Below are 14,671 nucleotides of genomic sequence, written 5' to 3' on the forward strand. Positions count from 1 at the left end.
TAGTTCAATTTAGCACTTTTCGTACTATTTCGTACATATACAAAACCACCTTCATATCTCAACTCCAGATATCAACAGAGGTCTCAATATTAAATTTGAGGATTCCAGCCTTATCCCTTCATTCAATACCAAATTTAGTACCATTTAGTACTTTTCGTACAAATATAGGACGCATTTCCAAAACCACCAACATATCTCAATTCCAAATGCCAACAGAGACTTCAATGTCAAATAAATATTCAAATAAATATTCCTTCACCCAATACGAAATTTAGTACCATTTAGTACTTTTCGTACAAATAAAGGACGCATTTCCAAAACCACCACCATATCTCAATTCCAAATGCCAACAGAGATTTCAATGTCGAGGCTACGCATGGAAAGCACTTCTATTTCATTCATTTCAAAGTACCTTTTGCTGCACTTGTAGTACATATTTCCGAACCACCGGCAAATCTCAACCCCAGATACCAACATTTACCTTAATGCTAAATTTCAGAATTGTACCCCTATCCCTTCCGCCAATACCCAATTCAGCTTTATTTAGCACTTTTCGTACAATTATAGGACACATTTCCAAACCACCTCCGTATCACAATCCCAGACACCAACAGAGACCCCGATTTAAAATTTGAGTATTCAAGCCCATTCCCTTCAACCAATACCAAATTTAGTGCCACTTAGTACTTTTCGGTCAATTATAGTACACATTTCCAAAACCACCTTCAAATTTCAGTTGCAGATGCCAACAGAGACCTCAATATCAAATTTGAGGATTCCAGCTACATACTTTCACCCAACACCAAATTTAGTACATTTAGTACTTTTAGTACAAGTGTAGGACGTATTTTCAACCCAAATCTCAAACACAGGTACCATCTGTAAACTAAATATCAAATTTCCTAATTGTATCTCTATCCCTTCACTCAATGCCCAATTTAGTTCCACTTAGTACTTTTCGTACAATTATAGTACACATTTACAAACACACCTCAGTATCTCAATTCCAGATACCAACAGAGACCTCGATTTAAATTTTGAGTATTCCAGCCCTATCCCTTCACCCAATGTTAAATTTAGTACCATTTAGTAAAAATAGGACGCATTTCCAAAACCACCGCCAAATCTGAAACACAGGTACCAGGTACCTAAATATCAAATTTTAGGATTTCAACTCCATCCCTTCACCCAATATAAAATTTAGTACCATTTAGTACTTTTCGTACAAATATTCGATGAATTCGATGAACAGATACCATCAGTCATCTTTATATCGAAACGGATAAGTTATCCATGTATTTCGGATAAGTTATCCAAGAACTTTGGATTACTCGGATAAAATATCGCAGTGTTATGGACAACTCGGTTATCCAAAGTCGGATATGTTAGCCAAGTGTTTCGGATAAGTTATCCAAGTGCTTTGGATTATTCGGATAAAATAACCAAGTGTTTTGGATAACAAACTCGGATAAGTTAACCAAGTGTTTTGGTTAATTCGGATAAATTATCCAAATGTTGAGGATAACTCGAATGAGTTATCCACGTATTTTGGATTACTCGCACATTTTTTGGCTAAATCGGAAAATTTATCTAAGTGCTTGGGTTAATTTATCCAAGCTACTCAAAAATTATTCAAAATTTCTCCAAAATTATTTACAGCGTTCACAACTCGTCATATTTTCCATTATTCCTATCCTACCCCACCCATTTTATATCAGCCCAGCCTTTTTCATAATGGCTCAGATAAAAATTCATTCATAAATTCCAACAACTACAACGCATATATTTATTAAAGAAAAAGAAAATCGGCGTCAGACGTCTGCACCATGTCTGTAATCCACATTCTCAGCTGGCTGAGAAAAATAAGAACAAAAAAAAAAAAAAAAAACAGATTTTAGAACAAATGACGTTCTAACCCAAAATAAAATCCGACTCAAACAATGATTTATCAAAAACCTAACCTAAATATTGAAAATAATTAGAAAAACAAAAAAAAATATAGAAATAGAAATATGCCGATCCAGACACTCTAGAATCGAGATCGCAGACAATGGTGAGAACAATATTATTAGGGCCAGCGGCCAATCAGACCACTTCGTTGGCATTTTCTGTCTGGTTTTTCCGATAGTCTTTGTTTTGAAAAAAAAAAAAATAATAATAATAATAAATAAAAATAAAAAAACAAACTGCATTTAATGAGCCAAGGGACTAATTGTTGTCTGGACTACAACTACAATAACAAATTGAATAAATTGCAAAACAAAGATTATTGATTTCCTAATGCAACGTTAAACTAATTTTTGCAAAGAGCAACCTATTCAAAAGGCGTGACAAAAATCTTATGAATTGCCATGTCTTCATTCACATTTAATTAGGTTAGAATAAATAACAATTTAGGTGGAGAATAGATTTTTCTACTTGAAAGAGAGTCTAGGGTGTTATATCCTCCTCCTACATTCACCTCCACCCCCTCCCTACCATTATGAACTGGATCCTTTAACCTAGACGTCTGCACGTGTTTTTCATTTCAAAAAAAGAAAAAAAAAAAAACGAAATAAACAAATTATAGTTGACATGAGTAGTTTTCAAATCCCGACAACAATTACCCACATCACTTTGTAAATAACAATGGCCCAGCAGCAGCAATTCCCCCCGGAGGGCCACAACATGCTCTGCTCAGTTAGAATTGCGAGGCGGAGCGACACAATAGCTTATCACATTCACTGCTGCCATTCTCAATGGCTTTCGCCAGACATTGTCTGAAAACACTTCGAGGTCCGATACTATTTTTAAGTGATTTCAGGTGTATAACAACTTAAATAAACAATTTAAAAAGTTATTTGTTCGATGAGATTTTGAAGTTGTTGTTTTTGAATACCCTACATAAGGGGATTATAGACTTAGTTAGGGAAGACAAATTTTGTGTGGGGACTTTTTTCCGCAATCTGTCAAAATTTTATAGCATAGTTTTAGATGCTCCCCAGATTTTTTTTTATCTAAAAGGAAGCCCTTTAAAGTATAAATTAATATGAATAAACAAAGAGTATAAAATAAAAAATTAACTGTTGAAAACTCCTTAAAGTATGCAATAATAGTTCAAAATTCGAAAAACTCAAATTACATATAAGTCTAACATGTAATCGGGCCTTGCAATAGGAGACTCATTGGAAGCGCCTAAAAATATGCTATAAATTTAAATGTAAGTGTGAAAATCACTTTCAATTCAAAATGACGTAAAAACTAGCCTAAGGAGTAATTCTTCTATAGAAGGAAAACCTCAGGAAGTTTACCTTTTTTCCAAGTCACAAAACCTTCTAAAAATCAGATCTATATGCAAAAGGTCTACTATGTAGAGAATACCATTTATATTTCCACTTCAGAAACAGTTGAGTTGAGTTGTAGGGTGTTTACCGGGCCTCCTTATTTGAGTTTCTTGCCAATAATTGAAGATAAATATTTGCTTTTATTGTTAAACTGTTAGTAACCATTTTTTTATTTACCGGCTAAAGACTAAAAGCGGAAATTTTTTAAAATAAGGTAAAAAAACGGAAAGCCAATAGAAGCCTAAACGATAATTGAGATATGAGGAATGACGGCAACATTTGGCTGTTTTGATAAAAGGAAACCTTAGTTGAATTTTATAACTTATCCGAGTTATCCAAAACACAAGGATAACTTATCCGAACTTTTGGATGACTTACCCGAGTTATCCAAAACTTTTCGATGACTTACCCGAGTTATCCAATACAAATGGATAACTTATCCGAACTGTTCAAAGTACATGGATGACTTATCCGAGTTATCCAAACACTGTGATAATTTAACCGGTTTATCCGAAACTCTTTTGCAAATTATCCGAGCTATCCAAAACACTTGGAAAACTTATCGGAGTTATCCGAAACACTTGGATGAGTTATCCGAAAAACTTGGATAAGTTATCCGAGTTATCCAAAAAAGTTGTATAACTGATCTAAGTTATCCGAAACACTTGGATAACTTATTCGAGTTATCCAAAAAAGTTGTATAACTGATCCAAGTTATCCGAAATACTTAGATGCCTTATCCGAACTATCGGAAACACTTGAATAACTTTTTCGAGTTATCCAAAACCCTTGCATAATTTATCCAAGTTATCCAAACCTCTTTTATAAATTATCCGAGTTATCTGAAACACTTGAATAACTTATCCGAGTTATCCAAAATACTTGGATAACTTATACAAATTATCTTAAACATTTGGATAACTTATCCGAGTTATCCAAAACACTCGAATTAATTATCCGAATTATCTAAAACTCTAATTTACCGATTTATCCGAAATACTTATCCGAGTTATCCAAAACTCTTGTATAACTTATGCGGGTTATCCAAAACGCTTGGAAAACTTATCCGAGTTATCCAAAACACTTGGATGACTTTCCGGGTTATCCGGAAAACTTGGATAACTCATCCGAGTTATCCAAAACCCTTGGATAAATTACTCGAGTTATCCAAAGTTCTTAAATGACTTATCCGAGTTATCCGAATCATTTGGATAAATTATCCGAGTTATCTGAAACACTTCAATAAGTAATCCGTGTTATCGAAAAACATTGGATGACTTATCCAAAACACTTGGATAACTTATCCGAGTTATCCAAAACCCTTGGATAAATTACTCGGGTTATCCAAAGTTCTTAAATGACTTATCCAAGTTATCCGAATCATTTGGATAAATTATACGAGTTATCCGAAACACTTGAATAAGTTATCCGTGCTATCGAAAAACCTTAGGTGACTTATCCGGGTTATCTGAACTACTTGAATAACTTATCCGAGTTATTCGAAACACTTGGAAAACTTATCCGAGTTATCCAAAGGTCTTAAATGACTTATCCGAGTTATCCGAATCATTTAGATAAATTATCCGAGTTATCCGAAACACTTGAATAAGTTATCCGTGTTACCGAAAAACCTTGGGTGACTTATCCGAGTTATACAAAACACTTGGAAAACTTATCCGAGTTATCCTAAACACTTGGATAACTTATCCGAATTATCCAAAACCCTTGGATAAATTATTCGAGTTATCCAAAGCTCTTAAATTACTTATCCGAGTTATCCGAAACATATGGATAACTTATCCGGGCTATACAAAACACTTGGATAACTTAACCAAGTTATCCAAAACTCTTAGATTACTTATCCGATTTATCCGAAACACTTGGATAACTTATCCGAGTTATCCAAAACTCTTGGATTATTTATCCATGTTATCGAGTCCCATTGAATGAGTTATCCGAAGCTCTTGAATAACTTATCCAAGTCGTCCCAAACACTTTTTATTAAGTCGTCCAAGTATTCGGGATAACACCAATAAGTTATCCAGAACATGACTTATCCGAGTTATCCAAACTACTTGGATAAATTATTCTTGTTATCAAAAATGCTTGGATAACTTATCCGAGTTATCCAAACACTTTGGCAACATATTCGGATTATCCAAAACACTTAAAATAACTTATCCGTGTTATCCATAATTCTTTTATAATTTATCCGAGTTATCCAAAATTTTTTTATAACTTATCAGAGTTATCCAAAGTATTTGGATAAATTATTCGTTTTATCCAAAAACATTGGATAACCTAGCGAATTATCCAAAATTATCCGTGATATCCAAAACACATGGATAACTCATCTAATTTTTTATACATTTTAGAACATAATTAAATAATTTATAACTTTAATTCATATCCAACTAATATTTCTCTCCGTTTCGTTACAGGTCCCCTCACCAACGTCAATACAATACGATTACATTAACGTGTTAGACCTCATTTGAGGTCCAGCCCAAAGGGCTAAGACTGCAGACAAAAACGAAGCGAAATAGTCCCAAATATCCACAACAACAACACCATCAAAAACACCCCCCCACCCCAATACACATACAATGACAGAAAATCAAATTTATTCCATGTCGACAGAATTATTCGACTCATCTTCCAACAGCAGCAATCCATTGAAATACGATCTGTATTCATTGGGTACGTCGGCGTTATTTGCCACATTTGCGAATAATAGCAGTGGCAGCAGTAGCAACAACAACAATACTAACGGGAATAATAACGGTAGCAACAACAACAATACTAACGGGAATAATAACGGTAGCAACAACAACAACAACACCAACAGTAATAGCAACAGCAACAACCACTCAGGTGGTGGTGGCTTTGGAACAGCAACATCCACATCATCTGGTTCATTGCCATTTTTCTCAACGATTTCGTCTCACATCGGAGGTGGTGGTGGCAGTGGCTTTTCCAACGGTGGCAGTAGTAGTAATGTCATAACAATACCCCGCAGTAATAATCCCAATCAATTACACAATCCCTATCAGGACGATATTTTACATCATCCATCTTCGAGTCCCTTCTTGAGTCATCTGTTGCAGCATCAGCCACAGTTGTCGACCTCAGCGTCATCGCCATCATCTTCGGCGGTAACGGCATCGCAGCAGCAAAATCTTAATCAAACTAACAACATGATGTCCTCACAGAATCAGCAGAACCAGCAACAATCAAACGGCCAAAATAATCAACAGCAGCAGCAGCAGCAACAACAATCCGGTGGTGGTGGCGGCCTTTTAAGTGTTTCAATGGCTGACTACTCCGATTATGGCCTCGATGCCTTGGAAGCGGCCTCGTTGTCGCCCACCCTTTTGCAGGATGTCAATTTAAGTGCCGCAACCCAGAGTCTAACACCAGGACAAACTTCCAACTCAATATCCGTTATATCGCCCTTCTATAGCCATGATGCCTCCTCACCCCTGAGTCACAATGGCAGTGTGGGCAATGGCTCCTCAAGTCTACTGAGCAGCAGTGTTGGTGGCGGTGCCTCCGGCGGTGGTGGTGGCGGCATTGGTTTGAACATCTCTTCACCACCCAGTACCGATATCACCGGTGTGGTGACATTTTTGGGTTCCTCGACCACTGCCGATGACCTGAGCTCCTCGCTGATGTACGATGTAAATGTGGCCACATCGGGTAACACCATGTGGAGCGATATTGGTAGTGCCATTGTTACCACAAAACATGAACCCTTTTCCTTGGAGGATGATTACATCTTCCCCATCGATAAAAATGATATCAACTCTGCTGGTTTCGGAGCTCTGGAGGATGATCATTTTCTAGAGGATATTTCAAATTTGGAAGAATTTCTACCGGGGACAGGCCACGATGGGACAAATGGTTTCTTGCTATCGCCGTCATTGCATTCGACAACGCAAACAACGCCATCGCCGGGCATGGGACCGCCCATGGAGTTGATGCAGCAAAGCCATCATCAGCAACAACAGCAGCAGCAACAACAACAACAACATTTACAACAATTTACCCAACTACACACGATGCAGGCATCGTCATCATTGGACAGTGGCAATGGTAGCTCCATCAGTTCCAATTCGATGCTACAGCAACAACACCAGACATCTCAGCAGCAGCAACAAAATCATCAAAGTTCCTCCTCTAGTCCGTATGAAATTTATCACAGCACACCAAATAAACATCAGCTAAATAACACGAATACCTTTTCACCGGGAAGTCAGGTAGGTCCAACAGGAATCCCCTGCAAGAAGCTCAACTAATTTTCTCTCTTTTCTCTCTCTGTCTTTTGCAGTCCTCCCACTCACCCTTACAAATGAATTCCATAACACCACCACCACCCCATGCCAATCGTTCACAGTATCAAGTCAAGTCTCGGAAAATGCATGAAATTATGAAAAAAGATTATTCCCTGTCGCCGGATCGCAACAGTTCCATTGCCATGCTGGGACACTCGGTGCCAGCCAATGGCCAAGGAGGTCTGCTAATGTCCTCCCATACAGCTGTTAGCCCGGCCGGCAGCAGTGGCTATGGCAGTGCAAATGGCAGCAGTGCGGGTGGTAGTGGTTCCAACGCCGGTCCGGCTGTGATAAGCATGAACAGTGCTCGCAAACAATTCTATCAAATGGTGGCGGCCAATGACATCAGCGGCAATACGATATCGCGGCTCTCATCTTCGGCACCCACCCACCTGGGTCTGGACCACATATGGACACGACGTGAGCCTAGACAGCATTTACTTTCAACCGGTTCATTGGCTGAGGCTGAATCATTTTCATCGCTAAGCACTGTCAGTGTTCTGTCGCCGGATGGCCATGACTATTCCCAGGAGGATGACGACGATGACAACTCATCAGAGTTCAACAGCGACAACTATGATGATTTGTCCAGTGATAATGGTTCGGACAATGAAGATGATAACACCACAATCCGAGCCCGTTCCAATTCGAATAGCAGCACACAATTGTCTACCTCAAAGGGCAAGGAACGCTACTTTTGGCAATACAATGTCCAGGCCAAGGGGCCAAAGGGTAAACGTTTGGTATTCCAATCAAAATTGGAAGATCCCCACGTTCTGAACGAGGTCACCGATCCGGTGTTTAGTCCCAATTGTTCGGTGCGAGGTATCAAGGTATATAAGGTGATTATCAGCTGGCCACTAGGAGGAAAAGTTAAATGTGAAATAATTGCCTTTTTTCCTATTCCCCCACTTTAGCATAGCGGCAAGGCACGCAAAGGTGATGGCAACGATTTAACCCCAAATCCACGTAAGCTGAATAACATTGGCAAGGAATTGGATCGTTTAAGTCGTACCATCAACGATATGACTCCCGTCTCGGAACTGCCATTCAATGTAAGACCCAAGTCGCGTAAGGAGAAAAACAAGCTGGCTTCACGGGCCTGTCGCCTCAAGAAGAAGGCACAACATGAGGCTAATAAAATCAAGTTGTACGGTTTGGAAATTGAACACAGTGAGTATTATTATTAGAGAGAGAGAGAGTTTTGGACAGACCAGTATTTTTTAATAATTTCGTTTTTGTTGTCTTGCAGAACGTTTGCTGAATGCCATTAGCGATATCAAACAAAACTTGGCCCTGAAATATCGTCAACGAAATGTGGGCGAAAGCAGTGAAGAGACCGACAAACAAATCGAAAGAATTTATAAGCATGCCATAGGTAAGTTGGATGATATGCTAAGCAAATTTAATGCGAAGGTAGAATTTGGAAGAATTTTTAAGAATTTTTTTTTTGTTTTGATGAAGGTAAATCATACCAATTATGTTGGAATTTTGCAAGGTCTTAAAGACTAGAGATGAGAACACATAAAACGCCTTTTTGAATGGCTTAAGCCATCGGCTGGCTTCTTCGTAGAGAAACAAAGGAGTTTTAGGTTGACTTAGTTCGATGTTGGGCCTACGCTTCTTTTTTATTTTCTGAAAAAGCTAGCCAATGACTTTAGCCAGTCAAAAAAGCGTTTTATATATTCTCACCTTAATTGTCATTGGGTTTTGAAGAATACATGCGAAGAGACCAAAGACCAATTTTTGTGGACTTTGTGAGGAGATGTATTGTTTTACGAGAACTAACAGAGCACTTATTGTGAGTTTTTATACCCTACACCACAAGGTGGTCAGGGAGGGTATTATGTCTTTGTGCATTTGTTTGTAACAGGCAAAAGGAAACGTGATAGACCCATAGTTCCTTTTGATGATCTGCATAGAATCACATTCTGAGTCGATTTATGCATGTCCGTCCGTCCGTCCGTCTGTCCATGTACTTTTGTAAACAAAGTACAGGTCGCATTTATTGCTCGATCCAGATGAAATTTTGCACAGATCATTTGTTTGGCCCAAGGACGAACCCTATTGGAGATAATCGGTCAAAATTTAGATATAGCTCCCATATATATCTTCGTCCGATTTGCCTTTTATTGTGCACCAAACGTGTAATATCAGCCCGAATTGTATGGAATTTTGCATATACACCCAAATTAGGCCTGAAAATATGTATGCCAAATTTAATTGAAATCGGTTCAGATATAGCTATAGCTCCCATATATATTGTTCATCCGATTTGTTATTTTTGTCCACCGCCGCCGTAATATGCACTCTGCAACAACAATATTTGGGGAAATATATCAAATACAGTTCAGAAATACATTAGCTAAATTTTATCGAGATCGGTTCAGATTTGGATATAGCTCCCATATATAACTTCGTCCGATTTACCTTTTATTGTGCACCAAACGTCTAATATTTGTCCAAATGGGATGGAATTTGGCACTTACGACCGAATTGAGTCTAGAAGCTAGTATATGAAATTTGGTGAAGGTCGGTTCAGATATAGCTATAGCTCCCATATATACTGTTCATCAGATTTGTCATATTTGTTACCCACAGCCGTAATATGCACTTCGTAACAACGATATTCAGGGAAATATATCAAATACAGCTCAGAAATATCTTTGCCAAATTTGGTCGAGATCGGTTCCGATTTGGATATAGCTCCCATTTATAACTTCGTCCGATTTACCATTTATTGTGCACCAAACGTATAATATTTGTCCAAATGGGATGGAGTTTGGCACATACGACCGAATTTAGTCTAGAAGGTAGTATGCCAAATTTGGTGAAGATCGGTTCAGATAAAGTTATAGCTCCCATATATATTGTTCATCCGATTTGTTATTTTTGTCCACCGCCGCCGTAATATGCACTCTGCAACAACAATATTTGTGGAAATGCATCAAATACAGCTCAGCAATACAATTGCTAAATTTTATGGAGATCGGTTCAGATTTGGATATAGCTCCCATATATAACTTCGTCCGATTTACCTTTTATTGTGCACCAAACGTCTAATATTTGTCCAAATAGGATGGAATTTGGCACTTACGACTAGAAGCTAGTATGTCAAATTTGGTGAAGATCGGTTCAGATATAGCTATAGCTTCCATATATATTATTCATCCGATTTGTTATATTTGTTACCCACAACCGTAATATGCACTCCGTAACAACGATATTCAGGGAAATATATCAAATACAACTCAGAAATATCTTTGCCAAATTTTATCGAGATCGGTTCAGATTTGGATATAGCTCCCATATATATCTTTATCCGATTTTAAATTAATTGTGCACCAAATGGGCAATACAATTCCGAATTTAAAAGACACAAATGCTTCGGCATATTTAGTCCTTTGAACTTTAAATTATAATTATAATCATAGCGTGTATGATTGAATTCTCCCATAAAAACTTTTAATTGTTATATGGAGCTCTACTAAATTAGCAAAGTGGTGTACGGTATCATAAAGTCGGCCCCGCCCGACTTTAAGACTTTCTTTACTGGGTTTAAAAGGAGTTTTGAATAGTAAACATGCCAATTATTGTGAATATTTGAGGAATAGGTTCTGATAGGTTTCTGATAAACATAAAACATAATATTTCTATAAACAATACCTTAGAAAGATATATCCACATAGGACCTTTTAAGCGATCTTAAAGTCATTCACATAGCCTATTTATAGACTGAAGACGTCTCGCCTAATAATTGAACTTTTAGGCCATTGAAGTATTTATTTCGTAAGTTATTTTCGTCCTTCTTACCGACCTAGGTTTCATGAGACTTTTAGTAGAAGCGGAGTTTGCAATTCTGATAAAACACCCACCTAAATATGAAGAGACTTTCTTAAGAACCTGCTGGTAATTTTGATAAGAATTGCCATTTATGATGGGCTTTTAGGAAGACTAGTTGAAAAGAATTGACATTCCAATTCTTGTAAACATTTGGGAAAATATTTTCAAGATCTAACAGACCAATTATACCCTAAGCGATTTGGCTAGAGAGGGAGGGAGGGTTTATATCATTTGATAAGGCTTAAAATTTGCCTCATCGAAATAACGGTTTTAGAAACTAGGTCTTTTTTGACTAAGTCCGTTTCAGGTCATTTGTAGTCGATCTAGCGATGTCCGTTCGTCTGTCTGTTTGGCTGCCTTATTCGCACGATAACTCTCGAAGGGAGTATCCGATTTCGTTCAAACTTGGTACATCGTAATATTATTATCAAATTTAGATCGTGTTCGGAGATGGGCAATATAGGTCCACTCCTTCTGGTACCTCACCCACAAAGGGTCGAAATTAGCAAAAAATATTTTACTACACAGAAAGAGAATGGATGATCCTATTTTGATTCTACTTTGCAAATCCTAATATTTACATCAGTGCTACGTCAGATGCGAAAATGGAAAATATTTGTCCACTCCATCAAGTACTTTCCCCACAAAGGGTCAAAATTTTGAATAAATTTAACTGTTGTAAAATGTGATGTCAGAGTCCGATTGTCTTCATATTACACACATCTCAATATTTTTATTAATCCAAGGTCTGGTGTGTAGATTGGATATATAGGTCCACTCCTTTTGGTACCTCTACCACAAAGGGTCAAAATTTTGAATATTCATAAAGCTCATAAAACACGAAATTAACATCCGATTTAATTCAGACTTGGTACATCTCAATATTTCCATCAACACAAGATCTGTTATATATAGGGTATAGATCGGACCATTCCTTCTGGTACCTCCCCCACAAAGGGTCAAAGTTTTGAATAACCAAAACGATCATAAAATCCGAAATAAGCATCCGACTCTCTTCAAATTACACATATCACAATATTTTTATTAATCCAAGGTCTGGTGTGAAGATTGGATATATCGGTCCACTCCTTCTGGTACTTCCCCCACAATGGGTCAAAATTTTGAGTGTTCATGAAGCTTATAAAACACCAAAATTATATTCGATTCCATTTAGACTTGACACATCTCAATATTTCCATCCACACAAGATATGTTATATATAGGGAATAGATCGGACCATTCCTTCTGATTCATCTCAATATTTCCATCCACACAAGATCTGTTATATATGGGTATAAATCGGACCATTCCTTCTGTCAAAATTTTGAGCGTTCATGAAGCTCATAAAACACCAAAATTATATTCGATTCCATTTAGACTTGACACATCTCGATATTTCCATCAACACAAGATCTGTTACGAAGAGGGTAAAGATCGCACCATTAATTCTGGTACCTCCCCCGCAAAGGGTCAAAGTTTTGAATAACCAAAACGATAATAAAATCCGAAATAATCTTCCGACTCTCTTCAAATTACACACATCACAATATTTTTATTAATCCAAAGTCTGGTGTGAAGATTGGATATATCGGTCCACTCCTTCTGGTACCTCCCCCACAAAGTGTCAAAATTTTGAGTGTTCATGAAGCTCATAAAACACCAAAATTATATCCGATTCCATTTAGACTTGATACATCTCAATATTTCCATCCACACAAGATCTGTTATATATAGGGTATAGATCGGACCATTCCTTCTGGTACCTCCCCACAAAGTGTCAAAATTTTGAGTGTTCATGAAGCTCATAAAACACCAAAATTATATCCGATGCCATATAAACTTGATACATCTCAATATTTCAATCCACACAAGATCTGTTATATATAGGGTATAGATCGGACCATTCCTTCTGGTACCTCCCATCCGGCATCCGGCTCTCTTCAAATTACACACATCACAATATTTTTATTAAACCAAGGTCTGGTGTGAACCGACTGATACTTTTTTACTTTTTTTTAATTTCTTTTTTGGAAAACACCCTATAGTCCTCCATGGGAATAATTTCTGCTTTTCCTATCTATTTTCAAGATCAATGAATTTTTGAATTTTTTGAAAATTCTTAATTTTTTTTTGGCCTTCTACGAGCCTTCTGTATTTTTAATTATCTCCTGAAACAACTAGTTTTTTTAAGTTTTCTGTCATTTTACTATTCTTGTGTACTTTTTTATAAATATGATCTGTTCTATTATTTAAATTAATATTTTCTGGTCGTCTACTACACTCGTGGATTTTAAGAAAAAAAATATGGGGCCCTTCATTTTTTTTGGATGTTTACTTGTCTTTGGTAGAACTAAATTTTTTATAATTTCCTCTTTTTTAACATTTAATTTATAAATCTGTGATTATTGTCTTCTTGTTTTAGGTGGCTTAGCTATTGCTGGCAGTACCACAGATTTTGTCAACAAAGTGCTGGTGAATGTTAAAAACGGCCAGCCCAGTGGTGGTCTGGAGGAACTTAAAAATACCTAAGTCTAAGGAATCAATGTAAATGCATCGAGCAATGAGGCAGAAACTTTTCAAACCCCAAAATGCTATACTTACTCCAAGCCAAGCCACGCCAAACACAACAAACTCTACTATTACTACTACTCCACAAAGATGAAACGAAGCTAACTACAAGAAGAAGAAAAATTATTTTACAAAAATTAAGGCCCCCCTCCCTCTCCTAAGAAGAAAATTATTTCAACTATAATGCAACAACAAAAACATATAAGAGGCATACATACAAAAACAAAGAAAGAAACAAAAGTGAAAATTGGTTAATCTACAAGTAAGGAATGAAATCCAAAAAAACAAAAATAATTATATTTTTACTGTAAAATGCTACCAGTTTTACCTGTCGTTTTTATTTTTGTGTAATTATTAAAATTTTTTTGCTCTTTTGAAGAAAAAAATACAATACAATATTTTTTTGTTTAAGTTTTAAGCATTTGTTTTACACGATACCGTTTTAGTTTTCTTAAGTTTGCTTCTGGTTAAGTTTTAAAACAACAACATGTAATATATATATCTAGATTTATATTTGATTTTTTTATTATTATGATTATAATAAATGTTTATAAATTAGTTTTAATTTCTAACCTCAAACGAGAAAAAAACACATGATTATTA

The 14,671-nt window shown here is 36.7% G+C and overlaps 1 protein-coding gene across 2 annotated transcripts in view; it reads left to right on the plus strand.

Moving 5' to 3' along the window:
* LOC101888470 (protein CREBRF homolog) overlaps positions 1 to 14,362 on the plus strand; it is an 85,336-nt gene extending 70,974 nt beyond the window's left edge. For both annotated transcript variants that reach the window (XM_005180344.4, XM_020035667.2), the window contains 5 exons: positions 5,765 to 7,582; positions 7,654 to 8,499; positions 8,575 to 8,830; positions 8,910 to 9,035; positions 13,923 to 14,362. In XM_005180344.4, the coding sequence (XP_005180401.1) occupies positions 5,930 to 7,582; positions 7,654 to 8,499; positions 8,575 to 8,830; positions 8,910 to 9,035; positions 13,923 to 14,029 (2,988 nt within the window). In that variant the 5' untranslated portion in view covers positions 5,765 to 5,929 and the 3' untranslated portion in view covers positions 14,030 to 14,362. The remainder of the gene's footprint in view (positions 1 to 5,764; positions 7,583 to 7,653; positions 8,500 to 8,574; positions 8,831 to 8,909; positions 9,036 to 13,922) is intronic.
* The last annotated feature ends 309 nt before the right edge of the window (positions 14,363 to 14,671 follow it).

This window comes from Musca domestica, unplaced genomic scaffold (assembly GCF_030504385.1).
Source record: "Musca domestica strain aabys unplaced genomic scaffold, Musca_domestica.polishedcontigs.V.1.1 24, whole genome shotgun sequence".
NCBI classification, from domain to species: Eukaryota; Metazoa; Arthropoda; class Insecta; order Diptera; family Muscidae; genus Musca; species Musca domestica.